We start from the raw sequence: 11,360 nt of genomic DNA, 5'->3' as shown, positions 1-11,360 counted from the left end.
GGCAGGCTCTGACAGTGTCCCTCCCCAACCTGGCCTAAGGTTCAAGACCAAGGAGGATGATGCCCGCCTGTCCTTGAGGCTCTGGGGCTCTGGAGCAACGGGCTGTTTCTTCTGCCCAGCTTGGCCTGAGCTACTGGAACAGGGAGGGAGACACATGCCTCCTCTCTGGACACTGAAATGCAGTCATTGTACGCAGCAAAATTCTTCACTTGCAATGACCCGCGGAGGTCAGCCGGCCCAGCTCTGAGAGGATCAGCAAGAGAGCATTGCGTGGCCAGCGGCCTCGCCACAGTAATGGCTGCTGAGCATGGAACAGGGCTGCTTCTGGCCAGGGCTGGGGAGGCCGAGCGGAGCCCAAGAACGGTGGAGTCTAAAGGGCACGGCCCAGACCCAGCTCTGTGGATCCCAGAGACTCGTGGAACTTGGAGTCAGGGGGCTCCCCACCCGCAACCGGATGCTTTGGAGGAGGCACGTGGGAAGGCACGCAGGCTTTATTTTCCAAAAGTTTAGCATTTACAATGCATTCGGGGATAACATAAGGTTATAAAGCACATTTGTTCCTTTAGTTTATTTGCTACGGAAGTTCTGTGCAATATTAATGTTCCACATCATAGCTTTCTGATACAGCGGATGAATTACTATAGTGAAGAAAAACAGAAAAAATAGAAATTCACGATATGTTTAGCAGTAGCCAGTGCCTATTTTAAACCATATTTACTACTGAATTTCTACTTTATAATTGCTAAAATTCAAAGATTATTATAGATAAGTTTGGTTATCTATATTATAGATGTTATATTATCTATATTATAGATAAATTTGGTTCTTATCTATATTATAGGTAACTTATCTATATTATAAGGAGTCCAACTAAAAAGCTAAACATAAAATAAATGTATATGTTTTCATACATTAGCATAGATTTATAATTTACCAGGCAAACTATGAAATGACTATGTAAAAACAATCAAAATCCATTTATTCAGTTTTATATACTTTGTTTCTTAGAAAAACCTATGGCTTAGGGAGACAAAATAAAAGGTTAGTCTTTATTTTTTCCCCATTAATATGACATTCACACATGAAAACAATAGAATTAACATGGAAATAATTTTCATTTTATAGTTAATATTCAGGTTGCTGACTTTAATTTTTTCACAATTTATTCAGCTTATAAAAATACTTTATGTAGTAAAATACACATTCTAACCATTTTTAAGTGTACAGTTCAGTGGTACTAAGTACATTCATATTGCTGTGAAACTATCACCATCTGTCTCCAGAAACATTTTCTTCTTGCAAAAATGAACTGTGCTCAATAAAGAATAACTCCTCATTGAATGATACGTATTCAATAACTTCCCATCCTCTGTGGCCCACAAACACAAGAAAATATACTCAATATCACTAATCATTAGGGAAATGCAAATCAAAACCACAATGAGATATCTCCTCACACCCATTAGGATGGCTACTATGTTTTTTTAAAAAGCAGAAAATAACAATCCTAGCAAGAATATGGGCAAATTGGAACCCTTTTGGACAGCTGGTGGGAATGAAAAATTGTAAAACTACTGTGGAACACAGTATGGTAGTTCTCAAAAATATAAAAATGGAATTACCTAATTTCAATTTTGCAATTTTTTTCTTTGGCCAGACATTCTTAAGTTGTCCTTCTGTGGAATACTCTTGCTTCTATACCTTTCATGCAATATTTAAAAACAAAATCAAATATTGATTGTCTTCTCCAGTTTGTAGAAGGAAACAAAATAAGGTTGGCTCTTTTACAATTCATTTTTCCACACTTCCTTCTAAATATAAAATATTTGTTTGACTTACAAACTATAATAACATAAAAAATTAACCTCCAAATAGCCAAAATTTTTATTTCACTGAAGTATTTATTTTTTAACCATGTGCTTTTGGTTGTGATATATGTTGTATGTCATATTTATTTAAATAGTCCTATACACCTTAAAGACTTTATTATTTATATATTTTGTTAATTTACATAATTGATAATTAATGTATCAAGATTTACAGTGTTGCTATTAAAGAATAATGACTTTCTGACTCTCTATGACCTGAACACATTTTTGAAGTCTACTATACATCACTGAAGGCATGATAAATAATACAGTTACTCATGATTTTATTAAAATCTCTGTTAACTAAAAAGGAGCCAAGTGCTAATATCCAAGACAATAGGGGAAAGGCCTTGAAGACATTTCAGGGACCTTTGGAGCAGCTCTTTCCAAAATATAGAGATGCCATCCTTATGTTCAAGTAGGTCAGAGGCTAATAGGAAACTAGACATATTGAAGAAATGTCATAGCTAGATATACTTTACAAATTCATTTTTAGGATGTATACAACTTTCCCTGGGAATGCAGTTAAAATAATCTATCTTTCTCTATCAAAAGTAACTACAGAAAGAATGTCACATTTGAGATTTAAGCTAATTGGGTGAGTAAATAAACTTTTTATGAGAGTAATATTAAATTATTCAAAAGTTTTAAGTGTGAGTGTCAATTTCTCATCTTAGAAAGATTTTGCAAGATGGTTGTTTGGGAAAGTGGTTGTTAAATACAGTTTATGGGAGGTTATCGTTGAGCTGAGTTCTTACACTAGTCTCCAACAGAACAAACTGAAATGGAGCCATTCATCCTAAGGTGCCATGTAACCAAACTGAAACTAAGTTGTTTATCTGACTTTCCAAGAAATCAGGAGAGGAATTAAAGCCTAATCCTTACACAGGTCAATGTCAGCTTATGTGATAAGAAAGTGCCCTCTGCTCTAACATTTGCAGGGAAATATAACCTGAAGTCACCTAATGTTAACCAATCTACTTTTTAATGTCATACTATTTCCTTGTTTCTGCTGAAAGTACCTTATAAAAATTGCTTTCTATATTTTTATGAAGTTCAAATTTTCCTTATGAATCATGATTTGTTCTCATGTAAAATAACTCTTGGTATAGTTCTGGGTCTCCAAAAGTTTTGTTTTCTTCAAAAAGCTCCATAACTTTATCTTTACATTTATGTTCATGAAATAACTTTTTGATTTTCTGTTTTGAAATAGTTTCATATTCATGGGACATTTCAAAGAAATGCACAGGAAGGTCCTGTGTACCCTTTACTGAACCTCCTTTATGCTAACATTTTGCCTAACTATAATATAATATGAAAATCAGAAAATTAATATTGATGCAAGTCACAGAGATTTGTCATATTTCACCAGGTATACATGATCTTATGCTGGCATGTGTGTAGTTGTGTGCAAATGATCACATGCGTAATAGCATATAACTATAATCACATTAAGATACAGAACTATATTATAAACACAAGACTTTTTGATGCCTTCCCCCTTTATAGACATACACATCAAACTCTCCCACAATTCCTAGTCCCTGACAATCATTAATCTTTTTCCCATACTGATTTTTTTTCCATTTCAACAACTTTATATAAGTCCAATCACACAGTATGTCAGCTTTTGAAAATGGCTTTGTTTTAGTTAGTATATGTCATAGTATGGATTTACTCTGCTTTTGGTAACCATTCACCTATTGAAGAGCATTGAAGTCATGTCTAGTTTTTCATTATTATTAATTAAAGTATTACGAACATTTGAATTCAAGTTTCTGAGAAAACATAATTTTCATTTCTTGGAGATAAATGTCCAAGAGTAAAATTTTGGTCTGTACCTTTTTAAAGATAACTTAATTACAACAGAGGATAGGAAAGTGTGAGTCTAAGGATGCTGTCAAAATCAGTGGAGACTGTGATGGTAAACAATTAAGAAAAGATGGTATATATATATATATTATCTTGTTTCACACACATATATATATATAAACAAGCTAAATTATACAGCAGCTAGATGTTTAACAAAGACAACCAAAGAAAGAGATCACTAAGGATGGTTCACTGGGGATTAGAGGGAAGAAATAAGCTTCAAGGGCTAGGTTCAAAGACTATTTTTGCAAAATCACTTGGATTTAATTGATCAGACTATGGAGCAATTTATGCTCCAAGGCATGTTGAAAACAATTTAGCAATCAGCCTGCAATTGGTATAAGCTAATAGATGGGTGTTACGACCACTGTAAGAAGAAGTCATCCTAATTAGAATGTGAGGGGTGAGGGGTGTGTGCGATAGAAGCAGAAATAAAGTGATTGCATTAAACTAAAAAGCTTTTGCATAGCAAAAGAAACAATCAATGAAATAAAAAGATAGCCTATAGAATGAGACAAAGTATTTGCAAACTATATATCTGATAAAGGGTTTCATAATATCAAAATATCAAAAATATGTGTGGGAGGCCAGGCACCATGGCTCATGCCAGTAATCCCAGCATTTGAGAGGCTGAGGCGGGAGGACTACTTGAGCTCAAGAGTTTAGATAAGCCTAGGCAACATACGGAGACAGTGTCTCTACAAACTTTATATATACATATATATACACACACACACACATATATATTTGTCTGTGTGTGTGTGTGTGTGTGTCTGTGTAGATCTCATACAACTGAATAGCAAGAAAGCAAACAACCTGATTTAAAAATTGTCAAAGCAGCTTAATAGACATTTCTTCAAGAATACATAGAATTGAATAACAGGTATCAGAAGGTACTTAATATCACCAATAATTGGGAAAACATAAATGAAGACCACTATGTGATATTACTTTCTACATAGAATGGCTTACTTCACATCTTAGGTTAACATGGTTGTTATTGAAAAAAGGGAAAAGAGAGCAAGGTTGGTAAAGATATGAAGAAAAAGGAACTCTTGTACAGTATTGGTGGAAATGTAAATTGGTATAGCCATTATGCAAACAGTATGAAGGTTCTTCATAAATGAAAAATAGAACTACTATATGATGCCACAACCTCACTTCTGGGTATGAATTCAAAGGACTTGAAATCAAGACCTTGAAGAGGTATTTGCATGACCATGTTCATTGTAGCATTGTTCACAATAGCTATGATATGGAAACAACCTAAATGTCCATCGTGGGTAAATAGATAAAGAAAATGTGCCAAATGTATGTAATGGAATATTACTCATCCTTAAAAATGAAGAAAATTCTCTTATTTGTTATCACATGAATAGATGTAGAGGACATTATGCCAAGGGAAATATGCCAGACAAAATTTGTGTGAAATATGTCAGACAAAAGTTACATGATCTTAACTATATGTGGGCTCAAAAATAATCAAATTCATAGAAGTAGAGAGTAGAACAGTGGTTGCCAAGGGATATGGGAGCACGGAATGGGAAGGTGACGGTTAAAGGGTACAAAGATTCAGTTATGCAAGATAAATTCCGGAGCTCTACTATACACCACAGTACCTATAGCTAACAATACTGTATTGTATACTTGATATTTGCTAACAGGGTAGATCTATGTCAAATGTTCTTACCTTGTTAAAACAACAATAGTAATAAAGAGTTTGGGAGGAAATTTTGGGAGCTGATATATTTATGGCCTTGATGGTGATAATGGTTTAAAGGGAAATATTTATTTCCAAACTCATCAAGATGTATATATTAAGTATGTATACATATTTGTATGTCAATTATACTTCCATGAAGTGGTATAAAGCTGATAGAATAACTAGACAAAAATAATCAGCAAGGATATAGAAGACTTGAACAACACCATCAACCACCTTGACCTACCTGTATTCTATAGAACTCCCCACCCACGCAGTGGGTATTCACAATAGTAAATACACCTTCTCTTCAAGTGTATTTGGAACAGTCTTCAGGACAGACTATATACTAGGCCATTTTAAAAGTCTCAAAAAATTTAAAATGATTTTAAATTTACAATGATTGAAATCACATGAAGTATATTTTGTGCTCAACTAAGTTGAAAATTAACAAGACAAAAAATATGAGAAATCTATAAATATTTGGGAATTAAACAATATTATGAGTTTATTACTCATAATGTATGAGTCCAAGGGAAGAATTCACGAGAAAAAACAGAATATTTTGAACTGAATGGAAATGAAAACATATGCTATCAAAATGTATAGAATGCAGCTAAGCCTAAGGGAAAATTTATAGATTTAAATGCCTATATCAGAAGAACAAAGATCTCAAAACAATGATGCAAGCATTGACCTTACAATTACTAGAAAAAGAACTAGCCAATCCCCAAGCAAGGAAAAAAAAGTAGATAAGAAATATTAGCCTGTAATTAATGAAATACAAAACTGAATAACACTAGCGAAAAATAATTATAACAAAAAGTTGGATCTTTTAAGGATCTTTAAAAATATCAGCAACATTAACAAATCTTTAACAGGTCTCAACAAGAAAAAAAAAGAAAATGCAAATAAACAAAATTAGGAATAAAGTGCAATAATTCAATACTGACCCTACAGACATTAAAATGATTATAAGAAAATACGATGAATAACTTTGTGCAACAAATTACACAATTTTGAAGAAAGGGACATATTTTTTAAGTCACAAGCTTCCAAACATGACTTAATAAAGAACAGAAAATCTGAACAGATTACAAGAATAGATATATTAAAATGGTAAGTAAAACCAACACCAATGTGTAATTAGATCTAACTAGAAGGGCACTTAAAATAATGTACCAACTATATTCTTTTCTGACCTGGTAAGTCTTTGGTACAGCATAGTATACTCATGAAGAAAAGTTCTAGAACATTCAGAATTTAGGCTTGCCCCAATATAATAACAAACTATTGAAAAAGAAAATTATACAGATACCACTTACATTAGATTTAAAATAGTATATTTAAGAATTAATATTTGAAAATGTTATATAACATGCATGACACTGGTTAATGACTAGGATAATTTAGCCTAATACATTAATTCTATATCATATTTACCGCTTACACTCTGCATTCTCTCTGTTGCATGATTTCCTTATTTCATTTCTCTTAAAGATCACAATGGTGAAAATTATGAAAAACGGCAGAACAATGTAGAAACTCAGAATAAACCAGTTGTTCCAGTGTGTACTGTAGCCTTTTTCAGTATAAAATTCACCTAGAAATGAATCACATCATAAATTAGCGGGGACTCAGTGGATATTTAAATGCATTTATATTTTTTCACCTTAATCATATATGTGTATATATAATGAGGTTTTAACGCATTGCAAACTACTAGGAAAAAATAGAACATAAATGCAAACTACAGTGCCATATTTTTCATGGATTTCTATTTGTTTACACATATTTAATATTAATCTGCTGTATACATGTTTAGAGTGCTGTTTGCTGTATTCAGCTTATTTGTAACATCAATACTTTAAAAGTTAATACAGCAATAGGGATTGTTACAATTTTTAAAAATATATACTTTGAGAAACCACCATCCCACTCGCTTGCTAAATCAGTTTTTTTCCTTAGAGAAAACCATTTATAAAGGACTCATTTCTCTCCATCTAGTGTCTATGTTCTACGTATGTAAAGAAAATTCATATTTATACCTATGCTTGTATCTGCATCTATATCTATATATCTATACATTACATGTGCCTCTGTGTGCATGTGTGTATGTGTGTATCTTTCCACTCATTGACATTCTATAAGCATATTACTCCCTTTGGTTATTTTTCTATACTTAAAAAGTTGAGATATCACACAATTCTGAGAAGTATACAATATGTAAATACATTAGCAAAATGAGTAATGAGTTAACTAAAGAACATACACATTCCCACACTCCAGGTCTCAAAAAAGATCCTGTTATAATTCCAAAGCACTGCGCGACATTTCCTAATCCTTTCTCCTCTCTGAAAGTTACAAAAGTCATGGTTTGTTTAATTATTTAGTGAAATTTATTAATGTATATAACATAGTAACAAAAATCTGTGCCATAAAGTTGTACAGCTCAAAATACATTTACATTGAACAAGACCATGTAACCAGCAACAAATTTTGGAAACATAACTCCCCAACTTAGTTTACCAGACACTATCTTTTCCAAAGAAAATCACTAATTTTGCCTCTAACAGCATGAATCTTATTTTCCTTTCATTTTGACTTGCTATTAATATAGACACATTAGCTATACTTCTATCTTTTGATATTGTATACACTTTGAAAAATAGATGTAGGAGGTACAAGTGCAGTTTCGCTGCATGGATATATTGTGTAGTCGTGAAGTCTAGGCTCTTAGTGTACCCATCATCGGAATAGTGTACATTGTATTCAATACGTAATGTTTCACCCTTCATATCTCTTTCACCTTCCAACGTTTTGGAGTCCCCAGTGTCTATTATTCCACTGTGAATGTCCAATGGTACCCATTGTTTAGCTCCCACTTATAAGTGAGCACATGCAGCATTTGGCTTTCTGATTCTGAGTTATTTCACTTAGGTTAATGCCTTTCCCATGTTGCTGGGTTTTGTTTTTTTTATGGCTCAGTAGTATTCCATGATGTATGTATAAAGAGGTATAAATATGTATTCATCAATGGAGGACTGGATAAAAAACACATGGTATATATATATATACACACACACATGGTATAACCAACAAAGTAGGCAGACAACCTTACAGAATGGGAGAAAATATTTTATATATATATATATATGCACCATGTGTTCTTTATCCAGTCCTCCATTGATATATATATATGATATCAATATATATCACATGATAAATGTGTGTGTGTGTGTGTGTGTGTGTGTGTTCTTTTCCAGTCCTCCATTGATGGACACTTAGGTTGATTCCATAACTTTGTTATTGTGACTAGTTCTGCAATGAACATATGATGTATACTGATTTCTCTTCTTTTGGGTAGCTAGTCAGTAGTAGCACTCCTGGATTGAGTGATAGTTCTATTTTTAGTTCTTTAAGAAATCTTCATAGTGTTTTCCATCGTGATAGTACTAATGTACATTTCCACCAACAGTATACAAGTGTTCCCTTTTCTCCACATCCTCACCAGCATCTGTTTTATGACTTTTGAATAATAACCATTCTGATAACATGATAACTCATTGTAGTTTTAATTTGCATTTCTCTGATGATTATTGATGCTGATCATTTCTTCATATGTTTTTTGGCCTCTTGCATGTCTTCTTTTGTAAAGTGTCTGTTCATGTCTTTTGCCAATTTTTTGATTGGGTTGTTCATATTTTTCTTTTTGAGTTTTTTTTAGTTCCTTGTAGATTCTGGATAACAGTACTTTGTTAATATATAGTTTGCAAATATTTTCCCTCATTCTGTAGGTTGTCCGCTTACTTTGTTGATAATTAATTTTTCTTTGCAGACGCTTTTTAGTTTAACTAAAAAGTCCCATTTGTCCATTTTTAGTTTTGTTGCATTTGCTTTTGAGGTGTTTGAGTCATAAATTCTTTGCCTATGCCAATGTCTAGAAAAGGATTTCAGAGGCTTTCTGTAAGAATTTTTATACTTTCAAGTCTTACATTTAAGTTGTTAATCCGTCTTGGGTTAATTTTTGTATAAGTTGAAATACATAGTTTTATTCTTCTGCATGTGGCTATTCAACTTTCTCAGCACCATTTATTGAATAGGGTGAGCGTGGATCATTTTTGACAGATTTTAAATGTTATATAAATGGAATTATACTGTATACACTGTTTTCTGACTTTGTTCATTATTACTGACTTTTGAAATTCACAGATGTTGTTGCTTATAGTTGTAAAATGCTTATTCTAATTGATGCATACTATACCTTTGTGTAGAAATAGCAGGTGTTAATCCCAGCACTTTGGGAGGCTGAGGCGAATGGATCACGAGGTCAGGAGATCGAGGCCACGGTGAAACCCCGTCTCTACTAAAAAAATACAAAAATTAGTCGGGCGTGGTGGCGAGGGCCTGTAGTCCCAGCTACTGCGAGAGGCTGAGGCAGGAGAATGGTGTAAACCCGGGAGGCGGAGCTTGCAGTGAGCCCAGATCGCACCACTGCACTCCAGCCTGGGCGACAGAGCGAGACTCCGTCTTAAATAAATAAATAAATAAACAAACAAACAAATAAATAAATAAAAGAAACAGCAGGTATTAATTTCTGATATTCTGACAGACATTTGGGTAGTCTGAAATTTGAGGTATTATGAAGAGTGCTGCTGTGACTATTTTACAGCATGTCTTTTGATCAACATTGTGTTTGAAAATCTCTCAGACATATGTATACATGGGAAGTGTCAATGCTTGCATATTATCGTATTGAACATTAGTAAATATTTCCAATGATTTCCCTAAGTGGTTGTAACCATTATATTCCTATTAGTAGTCAATGAGTGTCTTCATTTTTACTTATCTTTGGTATTTTTCTTCTTTCCCTAGTTATTCTTCATGTAAAATGAAATGCAAAACCACTGTACAGTTGGATGAAATGTCACAAATATAATCTCACAAATATAAACAAATATTAACCCTCACAAATATAAGGCAAACATTTTAAATATAAGGCAAACATTCTATTTTTTTTTGTTTTGATGTGTTAGTTTTTTCACTTAATGTAAAGTGTTTATAAAATTTTATTTGATAATAGAATGGGTTTAACTAGTGCCTAAGAGTTGGCAACAAAATAGTGTAAATTCTTTTATAAATTATTTTAATTTTGTTGTTTTAACAGCTTTACTGAGAGATGATTGACATCAAATAAATGCCCACACTTTAGATGTATAATTTGATAGGTTTTGTTATATGTATACCGCCATGAAACCATAAAAATGCAAACAATGCATATATACATAATCCACACACATTTCCCATGCCCACTAATCCTGCCATGTTGCCACTCCCCACACAGGCAGCAGCTCATCTGGTCTGTATTCTTTCATTATAAATTAGCTTTCTTTTTTTATACTTATATGTAAATAGAACAAGACAATATGTATTCTTCATAGTCTAACATGTTTCATTTAGCATAAATGTTGAGGTTCATCCATATTGGTGTACATAACGTTTGTTTCTTTTTATTGTTTGATAGTATTACACTGTATTGAGAGACTACACATTGTTTAGCCATCTGTTGATTTATATTTACATGGTTTCCAGGTGTTATCTATTACAAAAATTGTTACTGTATACATTTTGATTTATGTTTATTGTTTCCAGATTTTATCTATTACAAAAATTGATACTATATACATTTATACCCAAGGCTTTGTGTGGGCGTCAGCATTCTATTCTATTGGGTAAATAGTGTAATAGCTGTATTATATGGTGATTTATATTTACCTCCTTAAGAATCTCTGAAACTATAAGTTTTGTTTTAAATATCAGTGTTTTAAATATCAGTATATGGTTCCTACCCCCACATCTTGGCCAAAGTTAACGTGGTCAGCCCTTTTAAATGTAAGCAATTTTTAAAGGAATGAGTA

General features: G+C 32.9%; 1 protein-coding gene across 2 annotated transcripts in view; it reads right to left on the bottom strand.

Moving 5' to 3' along the window:
- Nucleotides 1-473: 473 nt before the first annotated feature.
- Nucleotides 474-11,360, bottom strand: part of LOC117095185 (disintegrin and metalloproteinase domain-containing protein 18) — a 166,940-nt gene continuing 156,053 nt past the window's right edge. The window contains exons 19-20 of one of the 2 annotated variants that reach the window (XM_033231933.1): nt 6,886-7,045; nt 474-638 (exon numbers count right to left, since the gene is read on the bottom strand). In XM_033231933.1, coding sequence (XP_033087824.1) covers nt 596-638; nt 6,886-7,045 — 203 coding nt within the window. In that variant the 3' untranslated portion in view covers nt 474-595. The remainder of the gene's footprint in view (nt 639-6,885; nt 7,046-11,360) is intronic. The other variant, XM_033231922.1, reaches the window with a different exon arrangement.

The sequence above is a fragment of the Trachypithecus francoisi genome, unplaced genomic scaffold, assembly GCF_009764315.1.
Source record: "Trachypithecus francoisi isolate TF-2019V2 unplaced genomic scaffold, Tfra_2.0 Contig01440, whole genome shotgun sequence".
Classification (NCBI taxonomy): Eukaryota; Metazoa; Chordata; class Mammalia; order Primates; family Cercopithecidae; genus Trachypithecus; species Trachypithecus francoisi.
Note: the sequence above shows the minus strand (reverse complement) of the source record. Positions and strands in the feature narration are given on the sequence as shown.